The following is a 15,995-nucleotide window of genomic DNA, read 5'->3' as shown; positions in this document are numbered from 1 at the left end:
TGCCTCTTCAGGTCCTTACAAGCTTTGTGATTAAGTGAATGATATTACAGAGGGTATTTCAATCTTTCATTTGTGCAATCCCTGTAAATAAAACTAGAAAGTCCCACACTTTTGGGTTTGAGGAAACCACATGAGGAGCATGGAAAGGGATTCTTTCTCCTACACACTAGGGCAGAGGTGGTGGCTGCCCCATTGGGCTTCCTACAAAAGCTTGATTGAGATTTTATCCATTATATTTTTGGAAGGTGCCAGCAATATTTTTTTTCCTACCTTTTAGCTAACAAAGCGACACGGGATCGTTTGACTGAGGTGGAGCAATCAAAGGCTGCAATGGAAAAAGAAATGAAGGAAAAGATTAGCAAGCTAGAGAAAGAACTGGACAATGCAAATGATTTGGTTTCTGCCACCAAACGTAAAGGTCTGGTAACACCTAGGAAATAAATCTCTTAAAAATGTGGACATTTAGCAGACTTGCAAATCAACTTGTTATGTAGCTATTCTTTTCTATCACTTGAAAAGCATATTCAGAGCAGTTTTGAAAACTAATTACTTTTATGTTCTAGGTCTGTGAAACTTATAGTAGAGATTGCTGTCTTCTTCCCAAATATCACTTGTAGGCCATGCCCACAGCTTTCTTTAGCAATCTGCTTGGATCTTTATTGCTGTGCACACATTAATAATAATTTCAGTTGGTAATTGGCCTGAAGGTTCAGAAGAAGAAACATAATCAGAAATTGAACATATTTTAACACGTAGACTCAGCATTTGGTTACTTAATACGTGCATGTAGTTCAAGTCCTTTGTGTTTGATCACTGTGGTAATCATTTTAGTAATCAAAATGTTTCATGTTTTTCTGTCTTAGGAGCCATCCTGTCAGAGGAGGAGCTAGCAGCTATGTCTCCTACAGCTGCTGCAGTAGCCAAGGTGGTAAAGCCTGGCATGAAATTAACTGAGGTACAGATTAACTAGAGCTGATCCACATATTGTGTGTGCATTTTGCGGGGGAGGAATATTGCAGGTATTTCTGGGGTGATGGTAGAACAAAATGGGACAAAATGCAGATATCCTCTTGTTTTGATGTAGCATTGTTCCATGGGGCATCCTGGTTGATGGATTGTAGGCTGCCAGTAAGATTTATGGTGTCACTATCTGCTGTGGTGTTAAGCAACCCTTTTATTTCCCCCCCCCACACACACACATACACAAAAGCTTCCAGAAATTCACATACCCTTGTAATGCAGGCACTGCTTTTGACGTTCGGACATTTTCAATTTTTGATAGTGAATACCAAACGCTCCTTTGAAAAATGCTCTCTGTGACAAGTGGCTATATTACTTTTTTGCTTCAGAATTGATGAAAAAGATACCTTCCGGATTTTGAATCTTGTCCGAAGGCTCTGTTCTTCATATGTTTTGTTTCTGCCTTGATACTGGTCAAATCATTTGTTCCTCTTAATAAAGGAATAAAGGTGCCCTTCAGGCACAGTTCCCAGCTGCATGGAAGATGCTTTTCTTTAAAGCACTCTTCCCCTGTGTAGACGAGAACTGCATGCGAATGATACAACCACATGGGCTGGCTGATCACGTTGGTTTTTCCTGTAGCAATTTCCTTCAAAAATATAATGGAAAGACAGTAATGGCACAAATAATGGGAATAGGATACACTACAGCATAACTACAAGTCTAGCAAACATGCTAGCAGATAAATTGGTGTCTGACTTTTCTACATGTTAGAAAAGCGCATGTTAGACAGGTTTATTGTTTGCTTTTTTTGTCTTCCAATCCAGCTTTACAATGCATACATAGAAGCACAGGATCAGCTGCTGCTTGAAAAATTGGAGAATAAGAGGATTAACAAATACTTGGATGAAATTGTGCAGGAAGTAGAAGCCAAAGCTCCCATTTTGAAGCGTCAGCGTGAAGAATATGAACGCTCCCAAAAAGCAGTAGCAAGCCTTTCTGCTAAACTTGAGCAAGCTATGAAAGTAGGTGTAAAATGTAACAGAATTTTGGATTCAAAATAAAATGCCCTTTATAGGCATAGTCGGCTCCATTGCTGTGTCTTTTTAATTTTTTTTCCTTAATGCACAACTTTAAAAATTTTAGAACTCCTCACTACCTTTTTGATCTCTTACCAACATTTAGTGGACAGTTTTGTAGCCACTTAATTAACCTTCTGCTTTCCCCTGTTACTTCTCTGATAAAGTTTCTTCAAAGGGCTAGGGTTGTGTGTTATAGCTGCATTACACAGTCAACTGAATTTCATGATGTATTTCTGACTGGATGATACCACTTCATGCTGTGGGTGGATGTTACATGTTTCCCTATATTTTGATCATTAAAACAAAAAGTCTTCATTCAAGTAGGGAATAGCAAACTGGGATTCTTGCATAGTGTGTTCTCTGATGAGCTAGTTTTCTGTGTGCAGTGAGCTTTATGCTGAAGTATTCAGAAATGGGATCTACAGCCTGTTAGAGGTCCAGCCCATCAGGAATGGCACCAGTTAACTGGTTTGTCACAAGTGATGTGATTCTGTTTGTTCTTTGTCTTGTTGACCATGATCTTTCGTTGACTTGTTTTCATTAATGAATGATCCTGTCTTGTTCTAACGTTTGTGGCTAAGAAAATGTAACTGTCTTGTTTTCAAAAAGCTTCCTGTCAGATTTATACAATATGTTGATTGGTTTAAGAATTATGATTATTTGTGATTTACAGGAAATTCAGCGCTTGCAAGAAGATGCTGATAAAGCTAACAAGCGAGCTTCTTTGCTTGAAAGAGAGCATCAGAGGCTTGAAATCCAAGTCAAAGATCTTTCCCAGCAGGTTAGTATTCAGACAGATTTATCCTGTTAGAATCGGCCTAGAGGAGTAGGTATTTGGCCAAAGATTTGGCTCTGCTGGACACTTAAAAAGAGGTGGAGAGAGAGTGGAATTTTGCAGGAAGGGAACAGCAGATGGGAGGAGTGCTCCTTAATCCTTCCTCGGCCCACTGTTCCTTCTCCAGGAGTTTTTGTTTCCAGCTTCCCCACACACACAGCTCTCCAGTAACTATTTAGTTGACTCGTAAGCTCTCAGTTGCAGCCCTGTTTCACTTATATGCAAAGAAAATAAAGCCTTTTCTATCTTAAAGAATCCAACCCTCGTAATACAATTACACATCTGAAAATATAACCAAAAGAAATTTGTGGTATAAAAGCAGAAGAATTGTAAAATTCTTCCATAGACACAAATGAAAGTCTTTGGATTTTTTAACAAAGGAACAAAGAAGTGTAGAGTTGGGTGGGTCTCTCCTTACCCCACTGGTTTCCTTATTATGATAAACTTTTCATCTCCTATAGGAGAGCAGGGTGAACCACACCAGAAGTCCAGTTTGACCAAAAACTGTGCCAGTGAGGTAGTTTTTATCTGATATCCTTTGCATCTGAGACATTTTACATTCTCTGCATATAAAACAGAATCACACCAATAAAATGCTATCTTGAGCTCTTTTCACTTGGAAGAGTATCATCATGCATGTCCAGATGTAAAAATCAGATTTTGTATGTGTGAGTGGTGCTAGGAAATGGGATGGAAATATAAATCTGAAGATTAAAAATACCAAATGCTCTAAACTTCAGCAAATTAATTATTTAAAAACAGAATTTGAATTTCCTAAACGAAAACAATCCGAATACAAACGCGCTAATGAATGCATCTGCAATTTGAAAATTGTCTAATTTTGTGTCAACAAGAGACATACTTCAACCTGAGAATACTACCTTAGCCCAGTGGTTCTCAAACTTTTAGCACCAGGACCCACTTTTTAGAGTGAGAATCCCACTAAAAGTGATGTCATGACTGGAAATAACATCATCAAGTAGGAAAATTTTTAGCAATCCTATGCTACAAAACCCACACTTACCTAGGAGTAAGTCCCATTTACTATCATTGGTAAAAGCATATACACAGTAGCTTGTTAAAAGAACAGAGCTGTAACATTTCCCCAGATTACAGTTGCATACCATGGTCATATCAAATTAACATATTTAAAATAAAATATTGAAATGAATGGGGGCCTACCTGAAATTGGCTTGCGACCCACCTAGTGGGTCCTGGCCCACAGTTTGAGAAACACTGCCTTAATCCATTTCTGCTCAGTCCACATGTGTATGCACTTGATCCCTGCAACATTGGGCAGAAATGGCTTAACTGTATCTCCATGAGTGCAATTTTTTATGATTGGAAGGACTTCTGTTCAGAAGCCCATTCAGAGCACAAGGTTGGGATGCAACCTGCTTGAAAGAAGAAAAAATGTTCTTGAAGTGCATCATCGGAAACTATACTTGAAATACTCTGTTTTCTTCAAGATAAGAGTTCTGTTAATGGAACTTGAAGAAGCCAGAGGCAATCATGTCATCCGCGATGAAGAAGTTAGCTCTGCTGATATCAGCAGTTCTTCTGAAGTAATAACTCAGCACTTAGTCTCCTACAGAAACATTGAGGAACTTCAGCAACAAAACCAACGCCTCTTGATAGCTCTTCGGGAGCTGGGTGAAGCTAAAGAGAAAGAAGAACAAGAATCAACTTCACAGAAGTATGTTCCCCCTTGACAATGTTTTTAAACACTCACAGCCCAATCCTATCCACACTTTCCTGGAGTAAGCCCCATTGACTCTACTGGGGCTTCTTTCTGAGTAAACATGCACAGGATTGGGCTCTCAGTCTTCAGAAACAAGTTTCTGTTCATTTTTATTCTAAAATCAAAATAAAAGTTTTATGTGAAATACTTAACATTTTAATGCCAGCTGTGAAGGTGTGTCAAAAACATCTAGTGTTGCTCCTTATCATGCACACACACACACACACGTACATGTGTGTGTGTGTGTGTAAAATTTACTCCTCTTTGGATATTTTGATACTACAAACAAACTTGAAACAAATGCTGCAGTTTTTCCCTATAGCAGATATAGTATTTAATATGGATTTTTCAGTTTAGGACTCTTGTCATTTAGCACAATAAATTCCCCACTGACTGTCCAGTTTTGATTTCTAAGATTAATAAAATTCCGTTTTTCGCTCTGTGATAGGATTTCTGAGCTGCAGAGTCAACTTGATGAAGCTATCGTTGAGCTAGAAAAGTTGCGTGAAGCCCGGCACCACCAGATGCAGCTTGTGGACTCCATAGTTCGTCAACGTGACATGTATCGTATATTGCTGGCGCAGACCACCGGAGTTGCAATCCCATTGCAAAGTATGTTGGCAACGCAAACATATGTATATGAATTGTGAGATAAAGTAGGGTTTATACTGTCACCACTCTGGTCACATGTAGTAAGAAACTGTCAAGAAATTGCCACCTTCCCAGTGAAAAGAACAAACATTGCAATTCTTCAGTCTAAGGTATAATAATGATTGGACTATATTTTGGAATTGGAAGAGAGGACGCAAATGTTTGGGTGCAGGGAGCCTGGTTAGGTTTGGTGAGTGTGCTGATTTTAGAGCTCTCTCTTCAAGGAAGATGTCAGTTTGAGGACAAATATTTATGAAAATGCAAATTAGAAGTGGAAGTTGATGACTGGTGGGTACACTCTAATATCGATCATTTAGACAGTGTTTTCTGTTTATTTTTTAGAGGATCAGTGTTGCTGTGATTTTAGCTTTACGTTTTGCTAATGACAATGTGTATCTGACTTACAAGAATCCCTTGCCGAAAACATCATTTTCAGCTTTTTTTCTTCTTCCCTTTGAGTTCAGCCATCTATGCTAGACTTTTTTAGTGCTGGGAATTTTTGAGGAGGAGGCTCAGGAGTAGACTGCCAGCTGTTGAGTGTAAACTCAAGAGATTATGATATGACTCAGCCAATGGACCCCCCCCCCCAAGCCCATTACTAGGGAGGAAGAAAGTCATATTCTTACTGAGCTGGTGCTAGTTTTTGCACTGTAAGAGGAAACTTAGTCATGCAGACAAAACAGAATATAGTGGCAGTAAGTTCCCACCAATATGTTCTTATACAGAGTGAAATGTGCAGAATGGTATCTGAGGTCTAGCCCTTGGCCCACCTTTTCTGAACAGAGAATAAGAGGAAAGTTTTATGTGTGTCCCAGGCATAATTTCAAAATATGATGCAGTCACTGAATACAAAGATCAAGATTCTTAACATCAACCCCATTACGAAATTCATATAATGGAATGTTAATGAGAATTCAGCAGCTTGAGCAATACTGTGAGAATATTAACTTTTATCTGAGGGTGGTGGGCAAAAGCAAGATTGAATTTTAGCTGTGAATTTTAGTTAAAACTCTGGGCAAAACTGAACCCTTTCATATACTTCATGTCTTTTTTTCAATTTTTTTATTTCCAAAAACAAATATAAACAAACACACATAACACACACAAAAAAAATAACACACTTCACTACACGCACACAAAAAGGGTGCAGGAAATAATATATCATTATTATATATCACTAAAATTAATAAATCATTGCATATCTCCTAGTCAATTTCCTCTTGTAAATTTACCTCTTAATATCATTTTTCATTTGTCATTCGTCTATCATATCAAATATAATGTACATATATAATATAATCGTCTAAACGCCCTGTCATATATTTCTAAAACTTCATTTTCAACCAAGTGTAAAAGGGTTTTCATTGCTCCATTTGTGTAGGTTTGCGTTGTTGGTCCAAAATTTCTGACAGTCTGTCTATTTCCGCCACATTCATTATTTTCTCTATTAATTCATCTTTCATTGGTATTTTAAAGTCCTTCCAATATCTAGCATATAAAATCCTTGCCACAGTTAAAATCATAATAACTAGGTACACATCGTTTTCTTTATAACATCTAAAGTAATATTAAGCAAAAATCAGGTTTCAACGGAATAGTGAATCCAACAATCTCTTGTATTAGATTTCTTACCATCCTTCAATAAATTTGCATTTTTACATGTCCACCACATATGATAAAATATTCCTTCCATATATTTACATTTCCAACAACTATTTGATATATTCTCTTCCATTTTTACCAGTTTTGTTGGTGTCATGTATCATCTATAAAACATTTTATATACATTTTCTTTGAAATTTGTTGCTCTAGTAAGTTTTATATTATGCTTCCAGATCTGTTCCCATTGATCTATTGTGATATTATGGCCCATGTTTTGCGCCCATTTTATCATACATTGTTTTACTGTTTCTTCTTGCATCTCACATTTTTTGATATATTTTTCTTTTGTTTCTTACAATAGTCTATCAAATGGCGTCTGTTCCATATAGAAACCTTCTTGTTTATCTCTCCCAAATCTTGAATCTAATTGTAGGCGAGTCCACCAATCCATCTCCACACCTTGCCTTGACAATTCTTCTTTTGTCTTTAATTTCCCATCTTTCTTCACTAAATTTTTGTATCTAATCATTTTTGTTGTCTCTAACAAATTTGGTCGGGTATATGCTTCCAACGGCGCCACCCATCGGGGGATTTTCCCCTACATCTGTCTTTGTATTTTAATCCAGATCCATAATAAGGATTTCTTTAATATATGAGTACTAAATTGCTTATATTCATTTGCTTTTCCATACCAGACAAATGCATGCCATCCCCATTCAAGATCATGTCCATGTCTTCTTAACCCTTCATTCCATGTCTTCTTAACCCTTCCTTCATCAAATGTCTTGACCACAAATTCTACAACTCCAAAAACTAAAGCATGAAGGTCTATGAAGATTTGTCCAGTTTGCAGAATGTATTCCCATTGTAAGATATGGACTTGCAAGTCCAGCCTTGTTATACATGAATTTTTTATACACGGATTTGACTCAACACAAATGGCCCCTGCAAATGAGAAGGAATATGCTGATCCCTGGAGAAGGGGAAAAATACACCCCTTTAAAATCAGTTTAAAAAACTGAACAGTCCTTTAACAATAGCCTCCTTAATGAGATGGGGGGGCAGCTGTCTGACAATCCATCAATCCTTCTCTCTCCACGCGACCCCTCCCTTCCCCCTGAAAGAAAGATGATCATTTTGCATTGGTGAAGGGAGGGGCTGAGTGAAGAGCCTTTTGTAAGCTCTTGGAGGACGACTGATTGATGGATTGTCTTCTTAATGACTCTTATCTTACATCACAAAGGTCAGCAAGGCTGTTTTTAAATCACCAGAGCAAAGAAACTTTGTTTTTTAAATTGATGTGCTATAGTGCATTTTTTGCCATCCACGTGAGTGCTTGGTATGGAACCCACGCGAATAATGAGGCTCAACCTGTATAGTACAAATTCCAGGCTTGTGGAAAAGTCACTAGAGGAAGTTAGTGGATGAGATGTGTGTGAATGAAATGGAGACTCTTAGAATTTTCTATAATTTGAACATTTTGCTTTTTAATTTTTTTTATATATAGCTCCAAGCATCTTGCCAGAGGAATTGTCTCTGATGTCGACCCCTAAACGCCTGTCAGGTACACCTCAAGCCATGTCAACTCCAGCTGCAGTGCCAACGACAGAGTCGGTTGAAGCACTGGAGGCAAAAGCTGCCCTTAAGCAGGTATAAAGAGTATTTTTACTTTTGTGTGTAACGTTGATTTCTAAATCTTGTATTTGCATGTTCACATACATTTAACCCTGTTTACAGTTGCAGGAGGTGTTTGAGAATTACAAGAAAGAAAAGGCAGAGAATGACAAACTGCTCAATGAGCAAAATGAGAAACTTCAAGAACAGGTTTCAGACTTGAGGTCACAGAAAACAAAGATTTCTACCCAACTTGAATTTGCTTCTAAGCGGTATGTCGTTCTTATGAATTCTATTAAAATGTTCCCGTACAATTCATACTTATGTTTTTATGGTCCAGTCTTGACTAAAGGAAGTACCAGCAGGATGCATGTTTCACCATTGCTGGCTGCCACAAAATCCCCATAAAGTGCTTTGCAGCAGCGCAGGGAGCTGGCCAGAAGGCTGGAGCCTTCCCGCACTCCACTTGAGTGATGGAGGCACACTGGAGCAGGTAACCCCTGAATAGGGGATGGAACTGGGTGGAAAGGTAGAAAGTTGAAGTGGGGCAAGGGGAAGGGCAGAATAGGAAGGAGATGTGTTGGTGGTGGCCCAGGAGGGGGCAGGTTCAACAGTGTGCCCCAGATCTAAACTCCCTTCCCATGCCTGCTCCACCTGCATGGATCAGCGTGGACTTGCACCAGTGATATCGTAGCATTGTGACTGCTGGGGCTTATCCCAGGGCAAGGGGATAAATGTCCCCTCACCCCTAGGAGACCTTCAGCAGCCAAAAATAGCCTGCATCCAAGCCACTGTGTTTAGGAAGGTTTGGGTTTTTAGTTTAGTAGAAGAATTCCACTGTGGATTGAAGACCCACAATTCTGACCTGATCTCTTATAACTGGACATTAGACAAGTTGTTCACAGGACAAGTGTGGACATAACACTTTCATTTCCTAACCCTAGTTAGAATATCAGATCAGGGAGTATTTTATACCCCTTCTCCCCTCTACCTCGGAGCTATTCCCTGCTTCCATTGTGGGGGTGAGTAATCATAGCTGATGCATATGCTACCTTTGTGTATTGCTCCATCTTTCCTTGCATCTTTCTCTTGTAGCTTCTGTCCCCGTATATTATTGAACAGTGTGGGACCAGCCATTGTCAAATGGCTCCCATAACATTGAAGTAACATTAAGAACATAAGAACATAAGAACAGCCCCACTGGATCAGGCCATAGGCCCATCTAGTCCAGCTTCCTGTATCTCACAGCGGCCCACCAAATGCCCCAGGGAGCACACCAGATAACAAGAGACCTCATCCTGGTGCCCTCCCTTGCATCTGGCATTCTGACTTAACCCATTTCTAAACTCAGGAGGTTGCGCATACACATCATGGCTTGTACCCCATAATGGATTTTTCCTCCAGAAACTTGTCCAATCCCCTTTTAAAGGCGTCTAGGCTAGACGCCAGCACCACATCCTGTGGCAAGGAGTTCCACAGACCGACCACACGCTGAGTAAAGAAATATTTTCTTTTGTCTGTCCTAACCCGCCCAACACTCAATTTTAGTGGATGTCCCCTGGTTCTGGTATTATGTGAGAGTGTAAAGAGCATCTCCCTATCCACTCTGTCCATTCTCTGCATAATTTTGTATGTCTCAATCATGTCCCCCCTCAAGTGTATCTTTTCTAGGCTGAAGAGGCCCAAACGCCGTAGCCTTTCCTCATAAGGAAGGTGCCCCAGCCCCGTAATCATCTTAGTCGCTCTCTTTTGCACCTTTTCCATTTCCACTATGTCTTTTTTGAGATGCGGCGACCAGAACTGGACACAATACTCCAGGTGTGGCCTTACTATCGATTTGTACAACGGCATTATAATACTAGCCGTTTTGTTCTCAATGCATTTTCTAATGATCCCAAGCATAGAATTGGCCTTCTTCACTGCCGCCGCACATTGGGTCGACACTTTCATCGACCTGTCCACCACCACCCCAAGATCTCTCTCCTGATCTATCACAGACAGCTCAGAACCCATCAGCCTATATCTAAAGTTTTGATTTTTTGCCCCAATGTGCATGACTTTACACTTACTGACATTGAAGTGCATCTGCCATTTTGCTGCCCATTCTGCCAGTCTGGAGAGATCCTTCTGGAGCTCCTCACAATCACTTCTGGTCTTTACCACACGGAAAAGTTTGGTAAATTTTTGACCTGTATGTTTAAAAACTATTGTAAGACCTCTTCTGTGTGCAAAGAGAAAGATAAAACATGTATTAAATAAATAATAAAAATAGACTAATTGTGAGAAAACAATTTACAATGAAAATGTGGTCAGTAACTTGCATCAGCTTGCTATCTTTAAGACATTTGTCTTAAGACACAATTGAAAAATAGCTACCGTTCTTGGCAGTTGCTGTAATTCAAAGATTATCAATTTAATCTGCAAAGTTTAAGAAACTTTCTGTTCAACCTGATTATTTCCTATCATTTTCTTTCTCAACTGAAAGTTTATTTAATGATTATTTTCTTTGATTTTGTTATAGCAGTTTGACTGAAACAAAATTTTCTGTCTCTGTTTCTTGTAAAGCTATGAAATGCTGCAGGATAATGTTGAGGGATATCGACGAGAGATAACATCATTGCATGAGAGAATCCAGAAGCTCACAGCAACCACTCAGAAGCAAGAACAGATAATCAACACCATGACTCAAGATTTGAGAGGAGCCAATGAAAAACTAGCTGTGGCAGAAGTAAATAGTGCAGAATTGTTTTGCTTGGTTTCATTATTATAAGATAACTTCTAGTAGAACATTTCTTCTAAGCTGTGTATTCTCTAATGAAAGCCAATGTGATTTGGTACATACTACCCTAAATTAAGTAGCTGGATTCAAATGGCTGAAGGTACTTCTCTTCACACAAAGGTAAAGTGTTCCTGACTTTTCCCATGCTGCTTTTCAGGATTCCCAACCCTAAAATTATTTAGTTGGTACAAGGGGTTGCCGCATGAAGGAAGGTAGAAAAGCCCTGTTCCATGAGAACTTGGTTCTTAGAATTTGACTCAGTGTGAATTTAGATTTCAGACAAGTAACTGGTTTTACTTAATGTCAGTATTGAACTTTGCCCCAATTGAATTGACACAGAATTGGTTATATTTTTTTCAAAGGTGAGAGCAGAAAATATAAAAAAAGAGAAAGATATCTTGAAAATGGCAGAGGTTCGCCTGACTCAGCAAAGAGAATCTTTATTGGCAGAACAAAGGGGACAAAATCTGCTGCTGACCAACCTCCAATCTATTCAGGTACGTCCAACCGTGTGCTCTCCCTTTTTTACAGGCATACCCCGGTACCCACGGGGGTTTCATTCAGGACCTCCCCTGCAGATACTGAGGATCTGCAGACACTTCCTCCCCACCCTTGCGTCTCCCCCATCTGCCCATTACTTCATTTTAAACACTTACGGGGTGAAAATTGAATCAATTTTTGCCCCAGTAAATGTTTAAACAATGTAATGGCCTTGAGGGACAGACCCCTCCACACCCTGTGTGCGCCCCCTGTCCATGCACCCATTGAACTGTTTTAAACACTTAACGGGGACTCCTTCTTTTAACAGGCTGTTTTTGCCAGCCGGGAAAGGGCAGTGAGATCTTCCTGTTGACCTCACAAGTGTTTTCTTTAATCATTCCGGCTACTTAAGGAGAACACCAACTCCTTCTCTTTAAGCAGCTACTGTTCCTTTTCTGGCTGCCAAAGACAGCCTGTTTAAAGAAGAAGGCAAATTATTGTTTAAAATAATCTAATAGGCGTGCGTGGGGCACATGGGGAATGGGGCATTCCCCCTCCCCCATTAAATTATTTTAAAAAGTTACCTGGGTGAAAATTGGCTTAAGGAGGCCTGCACTGTATCCACTGCAGGATTGGAGCCAGAAGTGGCTCAGCTGTAGGCAAAGAGAAATTCTTCCTCTTACCCTTGGGTAAGCCACCACAGCCCCATTGGGTTTCCTTAGACTTGCACCACCTCTGAAGGTGGCATAAGTCAGAGGAGAGCGGAGTGGCTTCAAGCCACTTAGCACTGCTCAGGGAACGGGGTTGGGATCCAGCATAACAGCCAGGTCGCAGTCCTGCCCTGAAATGCTTCCCTACTCCCTCCTTTTCCAGACCCCTGCATCGGCCAAGTTCGGCTGACGCAACCCTCCCTCCCCAAGTTGGTGCGGAGGCTGGATGCAGCCAGCGTGCGTCACTGCGCCAGCTGGGCTTACTCCTGAGGAGGCGCAAACGTACGGCACAGTCAGGATTGCGCCCTTAATGGGCATGCAGTGGGGGCCACATTCACAGATAACTGAAACTGCGGATATAGGATCCGTGTACTTTCTATTAGGTGCTCATGAAGAAAAGTTTGTCCTGGAATAGTGTCAAGTTATTATTTCACAATATTGATAATGCTTTTCTCTCTTGTGCACAAGTAAACAACTTACAGGGGGTTTTGCAGAAATATTTGAGAGCTCACTTCATTGAAATATAAGGAAGCTCACTTTCTTAGTTCCATATCACTTGCCAGAGAGAGTCCTTGTAAAAATGCCTTTGCTTTTTTTATCAGGTAATATTGGAGAAGTCTGAGACAGAAACTAAGCAAAGGCTCAATAACCAAATAGAGAAGTTGGAGCGTGAAACAGCCCAGCTGAGGAAAAAACTGGAAAATGAGGTGGAACAGAGGCATGCACTTACCAAAAATCAAGATGTAAGTATTAGAAATAAAAGAAATAAGTCATTCAGATCATGTGCTCATTCATACACTGCCTCTATTCCTCTTCCCTCTTCTGTTGATTAGTTTTGACCAGAAAGTCAAGTGGTCTCTTGATTTGTGTTTTAGTTTCACTTGGTTTTAGTTTCACATTTTCACTTAGTTATGGATTCAAACTACTGCATGTAGCTTGCTCGGTTTTTCATTCATGTTAACTTATATCAGATTTCTTCAAATTTTGTTGAATTTGAAGATACCCTTCAGGAAATGGAAGGTATCTCCCTGTATTGGAAGGACTGTTTTGTGTCTTGTTTCAAGCAGTGCACCAAAAAGTGCCATTTTTGGACTAAATCCAAAGATGTGCACATTCTTGTGCAAGCAGAGGAACATGTAATAGAACTTTCCTATTAGATCACTGTACAAATTCTTGTAGAGGTGGTTACAAAACTGCACCTGAAACTATTTTCCTCCTGTTTGTGTTTCTTTGGATTCAACCTACGGACAGAAAATATTTAAAGCATAAACTTAGTTTAGTGTTAATCATTTTTAGCGCATATGCACAACTTTGACAGATGATGGAGAACTCATCATAACATTGGGGATGGCAATAAGTATCGTACATTGCATCAGAGAATGGGAGGAGCACTGTTGTATAGAGGAACTGCTTTCAGGTTGGAGATCATGGAAAATGGCTTGTTTATATGTACAGAGATGCCATTTTTGCCATGTGTGTTTGAGAAAGAAGACCATACTTTAGGCTTGGTTTTTGGAACAAAACTAAAAACTTTGTGCCAAACCATGTCCCTGGTTGCAGCTGAGTTCTGCTGGAGAAGTAAAGTGACTGTGATGCATTTGCAGATTCATTTATTGGATGCTAAAAGACAACTAGAGACTGAAATGAGTCTTCATGTTAACACAAAAGAACTTCTGAAGAATGCCCAAAAGGAGACTGCAGCACTGAAACAGCAACTGCATAATATGGAGGCTCAGTTAGTCTCCCAGTCATTGCAGCGAGCTCCTGGTCAAGGTAAGAGAAAAAAAAAATTAACTGTTGCCTCTTCAAACTGGGCAAGTTTTCCAAGGTTTTGCCCACAGAATGTAAACATGGGAGGACAACCTTAGTATTAAAAATTAGTGTAGTGAAATTTAGTATGCTCAGGATGAATGTGAAGGAGCAATTACAGGGCTTGAACTTTCTAGCTTATCAACTGCCTTTTTAAAAATTTGACCCTGGCCTTGCTGTTCCTCCAGGATAGGAAATTTTGGAAAAGACAGGGCTTTTCATGGCATTTAGCAGAAATACTATGAGAGCAACAGTGTGATCCTACACAGGTTTTCTCAGAAGTAAATTTCACTTAGTTCAGTGAGGCCTACTCCCTTGGAAAGAATGCCTCGAGCTGCACTATGAAGAATTTCTGGCTTAAGTTTTCTGCAATTTCAGGTTGAGGTTCTGTTCTTCAAAATAACCTTTCTCAAGCATAGCTTCATCAGTTTGGTCTTTCTGGATCGGTCAGAGAACCTAGAAATCATTTATTATAAAGTTTCTTCATTGTCTAATGCAGTTAGATGTAATGTTTTAGGGCTTCTTCTATGAAGCCCAAAAAACTGTAGGACTTCACTGTAATGGTCAGTTCAGAGGTACATACCTAGGGAGTCAGAAGTATATCATCAGCTTTTCCCTTTAAAGCTGAGGTATTCAATCTGTGCGTCCTGCCTCCCTAGGGAGGCGTGGCTAGCCAATAGGGGTGTCCTGAGACATCTGGGGAGAGAGGTGGCTGCAGCTGATTCTGCAGAGCTCTGCTCAGCTGCCCCTGCTGCTTTTCTTCAGCTGTGAAAGAGGTGGGTGGGGCAGCGTGAGGCTGGGAGGGCATGTGAAACATGGTGCGGGGAGGTGGGAGAGAAGGCTGGCTGGGCAGGCAGAGGTGCCGCATCTCATCATGGAGCTCTCTCCATGTGCAACCTTGCCCCAGGGACTACATTTCCCAGTGTGCCCCTCGCCCTGGGCATCCTGGGATTGGGCAGGGCTGGAGGAGAGGAGAAGAGTGCGGAGGTGCTGCATCTCATCAGCACAGGGTGCGCTCCTGACAGGCTTTAAACTGGGAGGGAAGAGTAAGCCAGCCTGCTCTTAGTGGGGGGTGTCCAAATACCCCAGCTTGCATTCCTCCTTCTTGCCTGGGGGGAATGGGGGTGGCACCTGCATGTTGGGTGTATGTGTGTGACCAGCCCCCATCTACTTTGGGGTGAGTTGTATTCTTGCTCTGTGTGGCTGCAATCTTTTCCACACTTTCCTGGGAGTAAGCCCCATTGACTCAAATGGGACTTACTTCTGAGTAGACCTACATAGGCTTGGGGTCTGTGTCAGCTTAACAAGGATCTTCACCTTTCTCTTTTTCTTCCCCCTTCAGAAAAGGAAAAAAGCCACTCTTGAAGGCTTTGTCTCCAAAAATTGATTAAAAATAAAAATCTCCACTCCTTTTTAGCCATTCCCCTTTTCCCTCCTGCCTCCTTTGGGAGGGGGGTACTCTGTTGGGTGCTATTGTAAGACAAAAGGCACAATCCTAGCTAGGTCTACTCAGAAGTAAGTCTTATTGTGTTCAATGGGACTTACTCCCAGGAAAGTGAATTTAGGATTGCAGCCAAACAGTCTCTAGGTCTCAGTTTGCAATTAGCAGATACACACAAACAAAGTCTTCCCCTCCCCCAGCAAATTCATCATTTACCCCCCCCCTCCTTTTCCAAAACCCTCCAGGTGTGCTGCTAACAAACTCAGGGCACAAGCCTAACCATGTCTACTC

General features: G+C 40.6%; 1 protein-coding gene across 2 annotated transcripts in view; it reads left to right on the top strand.

Annotated features, from left to right (window-relative positions):
- TPR (translocated promoter region, nuclear basket protein) overlaps nt 1-15,995 on the top strand; it is a 67,237-nt gene that overhangs the window by 15,639 nt on the left and 35,603 nt on the right. For both annotated transcript variants that reach the window (XM_066622784.1, XM_066622782.1), the window contains exons 10-21: nt 278-418; nt 864-955; nt 1,788-1,985; nt 2,716-2,823; nt 4,347-4,573; nt 5,067-5,230; nt 8,379-8,521; nt 8,609-8,757; nt 11,051-11,213; nt 11,627-11,761; nt 13,057-13,197; nt 14,059-14,227. In XM_066622784.1, the coding sequence (XP_066478881.1) occupies nt 278-418; nt 864-955; nt 1,788-1,985; nt 2,716-2,823; nt 4,347-4,573; nt 5,067-5,230; nt 8,379-8,521; nt 8,609-8,757; nt 11,051-11,213; nt 11,627-11,761; nt 13,057-13,197; nt 14,059-14,227 (1,830 nt within the window). The remainder of the gene's footprint in view (nt 1-277; nt 419-863; nt 956-1,787; nt 1,986-2,715; nt 2,824-4,346; nt 4,574-5,066; nt 5,231-8,378; nt 8,522-8,608; nt 8,758-11,050; nt 11,214-11,626; nt 11,762-13,056; nt 13,198-14,058; nt 14,228-15,995) is intronic.

Source organism: Tiliqua scincoides, chromosome 4 (assembly GCF_035046505.1).
Source record: "Tiliqua scincoides isolate rTilSci1 chromosome 4, rTilSci1.hap2, whole genome shotgun sequence".
NCBI lineage: Eukaryota > Metazoa > Chordata > Lepidosauria > Squamata > Scincidae > Tiliqua > Tiliqua scincoides.
This window is presented reverse-complemented; position numbering and strand designations above follow the sequence as displayed.